The sequence below is a fragment of the Thermobia domestica genome, chromosome 13 (assembly GCF_964235325.1).
Source record: "Thermobia domestica chromosome 13, izTheDome1.hap1.1, whole genome shotgun sequence".
NCBI classification, from domain to species: domain Eukaryota; kingdom Metazoa; phylum Arthropoda; class Insecta; order Zygentoma; family Lepismatidae; genus Thermobia; species Thermobia domestica.
Window position 1 is genome coordinate 153,410,696 of NC_137466.1, and position 12,113 is coordinate 153,422,808.

Sequence of the window (12,113 nt, forward strand, 5' to 3'; positions counted from 1 at the left end):
GGGTTATGAAAGAATTAATGAAGTGAGAAAGTGGAAAGGAATCTAATAACTCCGAGAGAAAACTCAACGGATATGACGTTGTCCACCACAAACTCACGTGGCCTGGGATCGAACCACAGGCCCTTTGTATCAGAGGTGAGCGCTCTACCGTGCTAAGTAGTAGAGCGCTAAATGTGAAATATTGAACTTAACACGTTACGTGTAATCTAGTAAGTTATTTTTAAAAGCTGAAATTAAAACTGTGCTACGTAATATTCTGGAATAATAGCTTCGGCTATTCGTTAAAGCAAACACGGAAAGGTTAAAGTAGCTAGTCTAAAAATAACTTCCAGGATGTGTTGTAAGTAAATATCATGATTGTGATCTGCAATATAGAAGTAGACCTATTGTGGTCGACAACTTACAAGAGAGATTTTCGTTTCAAAACTACAATTGTTGAAGTAATGTCGTGTTCGAAGTACCATATAGTTGACATGAAGAAAAGTTACATGTATGTTCGGTGATGCTTTAAGTATGTGTGTAAGTACGTTGGGACATTCCTTTAGACCCTGAACTTTTCGACCCTTCCCAGGATTTTATTGTTCTCAGCACTTGGAATGAGGTAGATTTCGTAATTAACCATGGGAGAAGATGGCTCACTGTGAAAAAAGAAAAAAGAGGCACTTTTCTTTCAGGTAATTGATGTAAACATGATGCATCTTCACTACTGGAATGACCTTGCCCGTTTCAGTTGCAATATATCTGTTGATTAGTGAGGATCGGTTCAAAACTAATGGTCCACAAACATAGGTTGGTTCCTCCTGTTTACTCTGTGGTGAAGTGAATTTTGTGTTTTTTGGAGATGCAAGTGTACCTTCTTATGATTTGTGTTTTGATGTTTCATTTGATAAAGTGGTGCTATTTTTCAAATGTAGATAAAAATTAGGCATCAAAGCTTGAAGTTACTAATTTTACTCGCTGTCAGTGGCAGTTCATTGATCGGAGAAGCTTGGTAAAAATTTAGTTGATGAACCCCATCCATAGTGGCAGTAAAACTGTAAGACTTACTGGATTTCATGTTGTCAGTAAGGCACGAATTCGATTTCAGGTAACAATGTACATTACGTAAGTATGAACGATCGATGAACTTCAGAGAGCGTCCTAATATCGCTTCCAATTTTGGTATTAAGTACATTGGTAGACTCATTACATACTAATGATGCTTTATCATCTCCGAGGTATTGATCATATTACTTTGAAAGCACTACTTTGCAAGTGAGTAATGCTATACTTGTGATATTTAATTTTTCCATTATATTAAACATGTTAGACAATTCCACACACAGCCTTATTAACTCCTGTTGTAGCTAAAAAATTTAAAAGTATTGGATTGGAACAATTAGTACTCACTATTCTTACAAGTAACATAATAGTATTATGTCACCAACCCAACAGTTAAACATAGTTTAGGGATTGCCAGAGGATATGGTACCAAAGTAAATGATATTGTCAAAATAACACAAGAATTTTCTTCTTATTCAAATGCTTCAAAAAATAATTCATGCAAATCCTTACACATCCGAACTTCAAAACAAGAAAACTATCATTTAAAAAAATCAACTAAAATTCTATGTTCAGTTCTCGAGAAGGATAACCTCTGTAAACTTACTCTCTCTGTTTCCTTTTCGAGATAAGCTTCGAATGTGTAAGGTTGACAAGGAAAGAGTTATGCAAGCATAACTATGCATTTATCTTCATACTCAACCGTGTCACGCGAACACCACGTGACACGATACCCTCAGCCATCTTACTACGAATTTAAAACAGTTGCGCGTATCGCTAACATACAAACAGCAAAACATGTAAGAGTTGCAGGTTGCATAAATATGTGGGCAAAACTATTTACCTATTCTTAATCCTGATTATAAGTGGAAACTTATTCATTCATAAATGTATATTTCATCGCCCGAACCTCTTCATTGTCTTTAGCAGAGTTCATTTATTCATTTCCTTTCACTCCAACCTATATATACACTATAACCTCATATGCTGAGCTAAATATTTTAAATTTCGATGAACATTAACCAGAAATTTCTATATAACTTTAGGTATCCAGCATTGTCTATCTTCTACTTTAGGATATAAATATCAGCGCCTTAGATATCGTATTGTCGGAGTATTCTGTTCAAAAGACAGGTTCTAGCCCAGTTACCCCAACGTAGCTAGGTAGGACCACTAAGCCAGTTAGGCAGGAATAGGGAGAAAAGTTCTTTTCCAGAGTGATTCAAAAAGGAATATGCAAAATTAATCAAGAGCTGAATTATAGGAATAGATTTGGACTTAGGGATACAATGTATGCAAGCACTTTCGTATTATGGATCCACTACACAATTAGTGGCGGATTAAGCTTCCTCGGCGTCTCTAAGCACAAACTTAATGAGCGCCTTTTATTTTTCTCTATCAGCACCTTTTTAATACCTTCATCACAAATTGTAGAATTCTCGTATGAGCCTTCCCTGGATTTCCATATCATTCAGTACACCGAAAAAAAAAAAAAAATCAAATTGCTCATTGTGCAGACAATAATCTTTTCCTGAACGCATAAAGGAAATTCTTACATTGATCGAGCCATTTGAAAATATTATCCAAACCCCTAACATATTTCTAACTTGATTTTCTAATTTGATATTTTAAAATTTTAGTTTTGCCTACTTTGAGTCTTTGTAGTTTAGAAAAATTATTTTCTGCGTATCGAGTAATGCAGCATCGTACGAGAATGTCACCTGTAGAGTACTTATTCATACACCAGTCTGCGGGATCAATACTAACAAAATTGACACCACTACTATCGCAAGCAAGGATTCCAAGAAACTGGGGAAGCATTACCTCAGGCAGGACCACTATCTTCCTTCACCAAAATGAGAACACTGAGCATTTTGCGTATCACATAGCTCACTCAATGTAGTCTGTTACTTTCTTGTTCTTTTTGTTTTAAAAGTATCCATTATGCCAAGCTTTCTGTAAGTTGTTACTCTTTCTAGCTTTTCTTTTGCAAGACTACAAGCCGCCCCACTTAATTCTGTGCCTTCTTGTTGGGTTAGGACAGAACTCTAACAAACGCGCTTTCAGATATGAATAGGAACACAAGAATACTGAAATAATCGTTAAACCTGTTCAGTGGTGCACAACGAGTACCAAAAGCTGCACTTCTTTGTCATACTTTGTATTAGTATTTTCTTTAGTTCTGTCTTAATTTTTTAAGTTTGACATTTTAACAACCACACGAGAATTCAATATCAACAACACATTGTAAAAATTTTCAAATGACATTCTTGGAGTTTGTCTTTCGTAAAATTGATTCTGCTTCATTCTTTCAAAACAGGAAGTCCCTTCTGAAAAGTTTAGTAAGCAAGGTTTGGAGATCTTTAGACAACTGTCTTTTACAATAATAATAATAATAATAATAATAATAATAATAATAAAATAGGTTTAAACTATGAAAATTTCCAACAACACTATTCCTTCACATTAAAGTTTTAGAAAAAAGACCCAATTTCTGGCTGTCATTTATGATATTCCGCAAAAGGGGTTTCGCCAACTGTCCCTAGGCTGTGTCTAGCGGGCCTATTTGGTAATGTGCCACCGTACACAGAAAATCGCTCTTCCACGTCAGTTAAAAAAAAAAAAAAAAAAAAGGTTCCTCCACTATAAAACACTCTGACTTCCCATAGTGTCAAGGAGCAATAATATTCACCTATCCAATTCTTTTATTTGACGTGTCTTTTTCAATGCTCACTTGTTTCGTTTTGTATTTCACGAACCTTGAAAAGTTTTCTCAGCTATTAATATTACTCAAATTTAATACTTCGTCAGATTGTCAACGGCATTATTTCAATTACTTATATTTGTCATTATTAATTATAATTTTCATTGTAAATGTCACTGTTGCTTGTATCATTTATGCGAATCACCATAATAATCATTGATATCGAAACTAGTCACCTGTTCTTCTTTCTTTCACTCTACCTCTATATTTGACATCAACAGCTTTGTTCCAATCACCATGATTTTTGTATTTCTATTTATGCGGATAGCAGCAATTAAAACATAGGAAATTGAATTGTTACACAATATTAGAATAGAAGATAACTATTTCTAACAATATTTGTGTATATTGCAGTCGGTACACAATATCTTTCCATGTAGAATAACTATGTCGAAAAAATTGATCATTTCAAGATGTTATTGCCATTCTTTTATTTTCTATTTACCTATATAATATAGGGTGGCCCAAAAGTAGGTATACACCCCTGCATTGATCAAAGATAACATTCTAGTTTATGGGTTTCTTTGTTTGAGCTCTTCCTAGCTTAAGATGTAGGTAAAAACACATTAAAAGCTTTAAAATGAATCTCATGAGGTCTAGGACCGAACAAGAGATTCATTCACACCCAAAATGAGTGCTCTATTGTTAAGCCACCGTGCCTTCCGTCTTGTTAATGTTCTGTACAAACACAGTAGATTGGAAGTGAACGCTGATTCGATAATTAGCAAAACAAAGTAGAAGAAAGTAGAAATACCCATAACAAGTAGTTACATAATATACCTCGGGTGGTTATGAACAAACTATGGCTATATGGTTAAGTGGTATACACAAAGGAGGGTTCTTTGGTTTTATATCCCCCTTGAACAAGATATTATGAAAAAAAAAAAATACGTATACAGAAACTATATGAACTTGGGAGTTTGATCACCCCCGTCCTTGATGAAATTATGCCTGTGTTACTGAGGTTAGTACACATGACTTTGACGCTGGAGTCCCAGGTTAAATTCCTCGTGAGAGTTCATGTGTTTCGGATCTCACATTGTAGTTCCCCGTTTTACCGTTAATCTCCAAATTCACAAAACAAATATCCTACTGTGGAGCTTTCATTCCATACTACATGTACGGTCTTGTTAAAGAAAACACGGCCATCCACACCCTACAACTATAAATGACATATTACGATAGTATTTTTGTTGAAAATAAAGATATCAAACACCCAAAGAGGATTCGCATTTATCATCCTATATGTAAGAATGCAAGTCCTGCAAAAGAACGCCAGTTTTTTTTACATATATACATACGCACATCATAATAATATAACAAGACTGTATGTATCTTGTGCTTGGTCACCAGCAGGCCTACAACCATTCGTGGCCCCTCCAGACCTTAACAGAAAATGCTATTATTAATACAAAAACACAATTTAGCCATTTGTAAGAGAATGTTTAATAACGTGGCCCCTCTAATTCATGCCCCCCCCCCTCCAACCCTCTGTGGTTGGTTGCTGGCCTGGTCACCAGCTTAATTGCAATAGCATCCCAACTCTGGATCGGATCTAAATAAATAAGGTAATAAATATAAATCAGTAACTTGTAAGTCCTATTGTCACTTCCTAGGTTTTACAGTTACGAAAGTTTCTCACTAAACGTAGATATTTTTTTAATGTCTCGCATATATATTATTAGCAGTGATTTGTAGTCCTCCTTAAATCAAACTATGAGACTAAGAGCTACAGATATTAAAAAAAGCTGTCATAAAGACTGTTTTTCGAAAAAAAAAAATATATTGAAAAAAACAACCGAAAAGTGACATTAACAGTCCAACATACCAGTTCATGTTTATAATTCCTCCAGACGGAAGTTGGATACTTTCCCGCGGACTGTAATAACATTTGAATTACTGCTAATGTATGTAGATTTCAAAAGGTTGGTCTGTACAACGTCGCTAAACGGTAGATCTTTTGTTTAGTCAATTATTAGGAAGTTACAAAAGCGTCTTCTCGAATTATTCTCAGCAGTACAAAAATTGAAAATACTCTCTCAGGGTCCCTCGTTGATCCCAAAATAACTATGCTGAAGAGTGCTTCAAAAGATGATTGGCAATTTTGCACTCGAAGTAGCATGACCATTTTTTTTTTTTTTTTAAATGAAACTCTATTACTTTTGCCCAATAAAGAAATGACAATCGTTGTAATAATGCCACATGTGACATACTATAGATGCATTCAAACAACAATAAATAAATAAATGTGCGATATTTCTCTTAATATTTCTTGTTTTCAAAAACTAAAGAACTTTCAGTGAACCTTATCGTGTTTTTCTTTAAAGCTTTTTCTGCTGTGTGTTTGGCCAGCTTCATCTTTCAAATATTATTAACAGACAATAGTGTTATTCTTCCTACGAAGCATATATAAATTGTTAAACGTTACATTTGAAAATTCTAATTGATGCATTTTTTTTTTTTCCTTTCTTGCAGTTCTGATGCAAAAATGGCACCGCCGCCGCCCACAGTGCAGAGGGCCATATCGAATGGAGGCCTCCCTCTGCGTGAAGTCACGGAAGACACGCCAGTGGATATGTTGGCAGGTTCCATGGACCTTAACGTCATTCTACCCAACAACAGAACAGTGAAAATGAGTGTAGAAAGAAGGTAAGACACTGAAACCTGCACTTTTTTTTTCTTTTTAAAGTGCCCACATTCAACTGGGCGATGACTGCTCAGTGCTTAAACATTGCTTTTGTTTCCTAATTATTTATACGGGCACTTGGTACTTCTTAATCCACTAGTTGCCAATTTATGTTGATTCACACCAAAATTGTTGTGCTCTTTCGGGAAATCGAATGCAAGATCACACACACCAAAGACGTCTTAATACAATTAAGTTTTCGACTTATGATCACGTACTTACGACCGGTTGTACAAATTAGGTAGATTAAGTAGTTATCTTCAACGACCTGGTGTCACTAATATAGAAAATCTAGTGAAACTATTTTGCATATGAAAACAGTAAATTTGATATAGTATAATCATGACCTTAAATCGTCGCCAGGCCATTGATCAAAATCATATTTTATACTGTAGTCTATATGGTAGGCTCCACCTGGCCGACTTAGACCAAATCAACATACGACTGGACAGTCGGGACTGAAGTCATTCGCAAATCGACGACTAACTGTATAGTGAAGCAAAAATAGTAATTGAAGCTGCGAGCATCTACAGTTTGAATTTTTCGGAATATTTTGTGGGTAACTGTACTACAAACACTTTATTTCGTAACTACATACACTACGGAGCTGAAATTATTTCGTAACTACATACACTATATCTGATTGTTATTATTTATTATAAAAGGTAATATTTGTGTAATCGATTCGACCATTATCAACATTAGAAAGCTTTTTTGTCATCTGTCAAGATTTATGATCAAATCCGAGTGACTACATCGATGATCTTTCCGATCTCTTCCCTGATTTTGTCTGTTGAAAGTACTGAATGATGATAGGTATTATCGAAATCTGTTTTATTTCCTAGGATCATGATAATAGCATGACCGATGGTCAGATGGAATTTGTCCAGGTTTAAACATTAGAAATGATATATTCCACACAGTTACTCACTTCATACCAAGAAAACATTCCAAACTTATTTGATAGACGGAGATGACTTTTTTTCATTTTTTTTTTTTTTTTTTAATTTTAAGGTTCTTGTATCTATTTCTTTTGTTTCTGGAATATTCTCACACAATGACGACACCAGAGATGGAGTGGGTCGGTGGGTCAGTGGGTCAAGTTTTCTGAGTGGGTCAGTGGGTCGTGGGTCAACAGCATGTGATCCACTGTGACCCACCACCCACGGTGACCCACCACCCACCGTGACCCACTGCGACCCACCGACTCGGTATGATCTACCGACCCTCTCTGCTCACTGCATTGTAGACAGTATCTTCTGAAGACTGGTAAATTTGTCTCCGTTTTACTTTCAAGACCTTAATTTCCCTTCCTTTTCCACTTGTTTCTGTTTGCTTACCTGAGGTGAGTATATCTAACCAAGTGAAAAAAGAACTTCGGGCACTTTTGGATATTGATATTTTTAATAGTAATAATAGCAATAGGACTTACACTACAACTTAGCTTTCGAGACCTGTGAGTTTTTAGAGCTAACTACTGAAAAAAATACATTTTTGAATCACTGTAATATATAAATTATTATATAAAAGATTGAATGTAACTACGTGTGCCGGATCATCACGGTCAAATTGCAAAGTCAAATGAAATTACTTTTGGTATATAGTTAGGCCTTAATCCAAATTGGGATATTTTATATTGCTTTTATTATAATGCATAATATCCTAAGGAGGTAGTGAGGATCCGAATTTTTGCGAAAAAAAAAATTAGTATCTCGCAAACCGTTAAACTTATGGAGCTGAAATTCAGTGTATTAATTCTTTATTGAAAATAAACAGAATGTGTTCTAGCATTTTTTAAAAATTCTCCTTTATATGAGGGGGGGGGACTTTCTATATATGGAAAATTTGTAGTGAGTTGGTTTGTAAAAATGATCGACAACGATCGATGTTATTTAAGAAAAAAATCAGAAACAAAAAATACAGTGCTTGGCTTCATATATCCATTGTTTTCTGCTATAATAATTGCTGAAGCTTATTTTTATTATATGGAGCACTTACAGCACAGGGCAATCAACCCATAAAGTTGTGAGAAAAATAGGCATAAAATTTGTACTGTAAGCTTAATTACACGGAAATTTGAGGTTTGGATTGTACGCATAATTGTATGAAAAATTTTACACTTTTTCCCCTTTACGTTGGTCTACTTACTTTGATTTGGAACTTTGAAATTTCATCCTTTTTTCCACTGAAAAGTATTGATAATTCAACAAAGAAATAATTATATTATGAAAATTTAATTGAAATTCATCGTAATTTGGCCCATGGCAAACAGCAGTGTGGTAATTGAAGGGGAAGAAGGAGGGAAATTCCCATTCACCTCTGAACACTTTTCAGGACCCTCGTTCCCTTTCGCTTTCTAGAAAGGAGAGGAAACTTAGTAATGGCAACAAACCTTCATGTGTAATTACAAAAATTAAATTTATAAACAAATAATAAATCATCAAGCTATAATTGATCATTTATGCACAAGATTCCCTATCGAAGGTGTGGTAGATGAAGTTTCTGTTCTCCATGAGTTGACATTGCCAACTGACATGGTCGATATGGAAAAGATTTTGTATGGTGATAGAGAGATGATACTTCTTGCTGAGTATTTCAAAACTGACCGAGAAAAATCGTTATCAGACTTAAGTCTAACAACTAGATTGTCGATGAGAAGTTGCAGAAATCGGGTAGAAGTATTATCAATTTCCACGACAGAGTGCGAACGGGGATTTCCCCTTATGACTTTACAGATGACTGATATTAGAAATAGACTAAGTGCTCAAACATTGTCTAACTTGTTGCTCATCATTGTTAATGGCCCACCGCTAGACATGCTCAAAGTAGACGAGCTAGTTATTTCTTGGCTGAAGGATGGACATCATTTCACTGCGGATGATTTACCACCAAAAAGTTACCAACAGGAAATAAATCCGATTTCAGATTTGTTTTAAGGTGAAAAATTACGAGTTACGGAAAATGTATACTTGTATTACTAATGGCTTATTTGTGTTATTCAACTTTGTACCTAATTTTTAGTAAGTCTCTTCTTTGCTTTAGGTAAACTACTTTGAATAAATGTTCATAATAATTGCAATTATGCATATTTGTATCTTAAATTTAACTTGGTGTTTTAGTGATTACACAAATTACAATTATGAGCATACTTTATGGAAATGCTCTCACATAGGGTACCCGACCACCTTTATACCCTATGAACAACTGGTTTTTCAGGTCTTTGTGAGAAAAATACTATGAACTGAGAAACCATAACCTTTTCCGTATTGTACAGGGGTATTTCCCTACGAATAGAAGTTTCTTGTGGAATGCGTTCAGAAATTAACACTTGCAAGAATACTCTCTTAGTACAAGTATATTTTAGGCACACACTAATTTCCCCCCACCTCGAACTGTTTCAATTTCCTCACTGACAAACACTTTACCATTTTATATCGTAAAGGTCAGATCCACCGTTATTGAGCGATTGACTAGAAATTCAAACTCCGATTAGTGACAATTTCACAGTATTGTTTTATTACAAGCGTAAACTCTTTAGTCAGTACAGAAGAGGCCGAGGATCGTGTTCAGAGTTAATGACGATGGATTTTGGTGAGTCTGAGTAGGTCAAAGTGGATTAGAGTGGTTCATGGTGGGTCATGGTGGGTCACAGTGGGTCACCGTGGGTGGTGGGTCATGGTGGGTCAGTGGGTCACGGTGGGTGGTGGGTCAGTGGGTCAGTGGGTCGTGGGTCAAGTTTTCATTGACTCACGCCAACTCTGGACGACACCAGAATGGGTCAATAGGGCAACCCCCCACAGAGACTAACCTCCCTCCAGAAATTACGTGTTAATTACAAGTCAAGTACTATCCTATCCTTTTCGGTACACACAAAAATAGCCCTTCCCCCCGCGTGCCCCCCAAAAGTAAATCTAGCGTAGTCACTGCTCTTACATATTCGTGATGTGTACTATAAATAACTCTCTAATGCTATAACCCGTTTGCCTTTTTTTTAAATACCAGACGATGTTCTGAAGAAAGAGGCAATCCCATTTAAAACGAGACGTTCACTCTAACATACAGTTTTCTGGTAGATTCATTAACAAAAATATAAACATTCATTCACCGTTGACAATGTGTTACTCATAGTATAAACTAGAGTATAGGCAATGGACTTATATCGGGACAGGTAATAGAATTATATTATAAATATTAAAAAATTCTTTAAATTTTCAAATGTACTGTGTATTTATCTTAAAAGGTTATGTAGAACAGGAAAATATACTTCAACCTCAGAAGTAAAATAATATATTTCTTTAATTGGAAATAAATTGACGTACTTCACAGTAGCCCATATATTACACAAATATTGGATTTGATATGTTTAAAATTTGCTTAAATTCAAAATGAGCAGAGTTAATAAAATAATTTCCCATGAGAAGAGCGTAAAGCGGATGTTAAGTTCGAGACCTAATAAGAAATTAGACATTTTCTTAAATGAAATCCAAATTCTGACTAAATTGAACTAAAGTATGAGCAAATATTAGTCTCCAATAGTAATGTTTTTTTAAAAAATTATTTAAAAAAATGGTTATATATACAGTATATATATATATATATATATATATATATATATATATATATATATATATATATATATATATATATATATATATATATATATATATATATATATATATATATATATATATAATATTACTCAAATGATACTCAAAATTATATGAATTTCATATTTACGAGTACTGTTCTAAATGTGAAATAAGTTCTTATTTTTCTTAATCGAAACAAAACTGAAGAAATATTTCTGATAACGGTATATTAATAATTGAAAATTTAAATGAAATCTTTCAGTTTCGTGTCCCACAGCCATAGCGTGTAGGCTAATGGAGACTGTGATGAGAATGAATGAAATCATAGGATGAAGAGGATGGAAGGAAACGAAATAACCCCCCAAAACCCAAATACACTGTGTTTGTTCAGTAGAAAACCCACTTGGTGAACAAGCCAGGGACTCCACACATTAGAAGTGAACGCTCTACCACTGAGCCACTGCTTCCTCTGAATTATATTATTGGTAAAATGAAGTGATTTTTTTTTTCAGTTTAACGTACCACGAGTATGCCCATTTGGCTAAGGGAGATGATAATTAAAGCAAGTGAATGATTGGGGCCGCGGTGGTTCAGTGGTAGAGCGTTCACCTCTAGTGCTTGGGGTCCTGGGTTCAAACCCTGCTCCCGCCAAGTGAACTTTGTGGTGGACAAACACCGTGTGCGTGGGTTTTCTCGGGTTCTCCCGTTTCCTCCCACTTTCTTCATTCCACCATTTCATTCATCTCTCATCATCACCGTCTCCTTTAGCCTAACCGGCATAATCGTTGGACGTAAAACTCAAAGATTTCATTTTTACAAGTGAATGATTATGGAAGAATTGGTGAAATGAGAATCTGGGAGGAAAAGCTAGTCCCCCTAGCAATCCCACGGGCATGATGTCCACCACAAACTTAACTTGTTCGGGGGTCGAACCAGGAACTCCGTGCATCAGGGGTAAACACACTACCACCGATGCCTCCAATTATATTAATTGGTGTATTAGAAGGTTAGCCATAGCACATCTGACAGGTAT

General features: G+C 35.3%; 1 protein-coding gene across 4 annotated transcripts in view; it reads left to right on the forward strand.

The window, feature by feature from the left end:
* The window catches only part of LOC145668640 (uncharacterized), a 745,356-nt gene that overhangs the window by 585,614 nt on the left and 147,629 nt on the right, over positions 1-12,113 (forward strand). For all 4 annotated transcript variants that reach the window (XM_081736683.1, XM_081736684.1, XM_081736687.1 and 1 more), the window contains one exon: positions 6,281-6,454. In XM_081736683.1, coding sequence (XP_081592809.1) covers positions 6,281-6,454 — 174 coding nt within the window. The remainder of the gene's footprint in view (positions 1-6,280; positions 6,455-12,113) is intronic.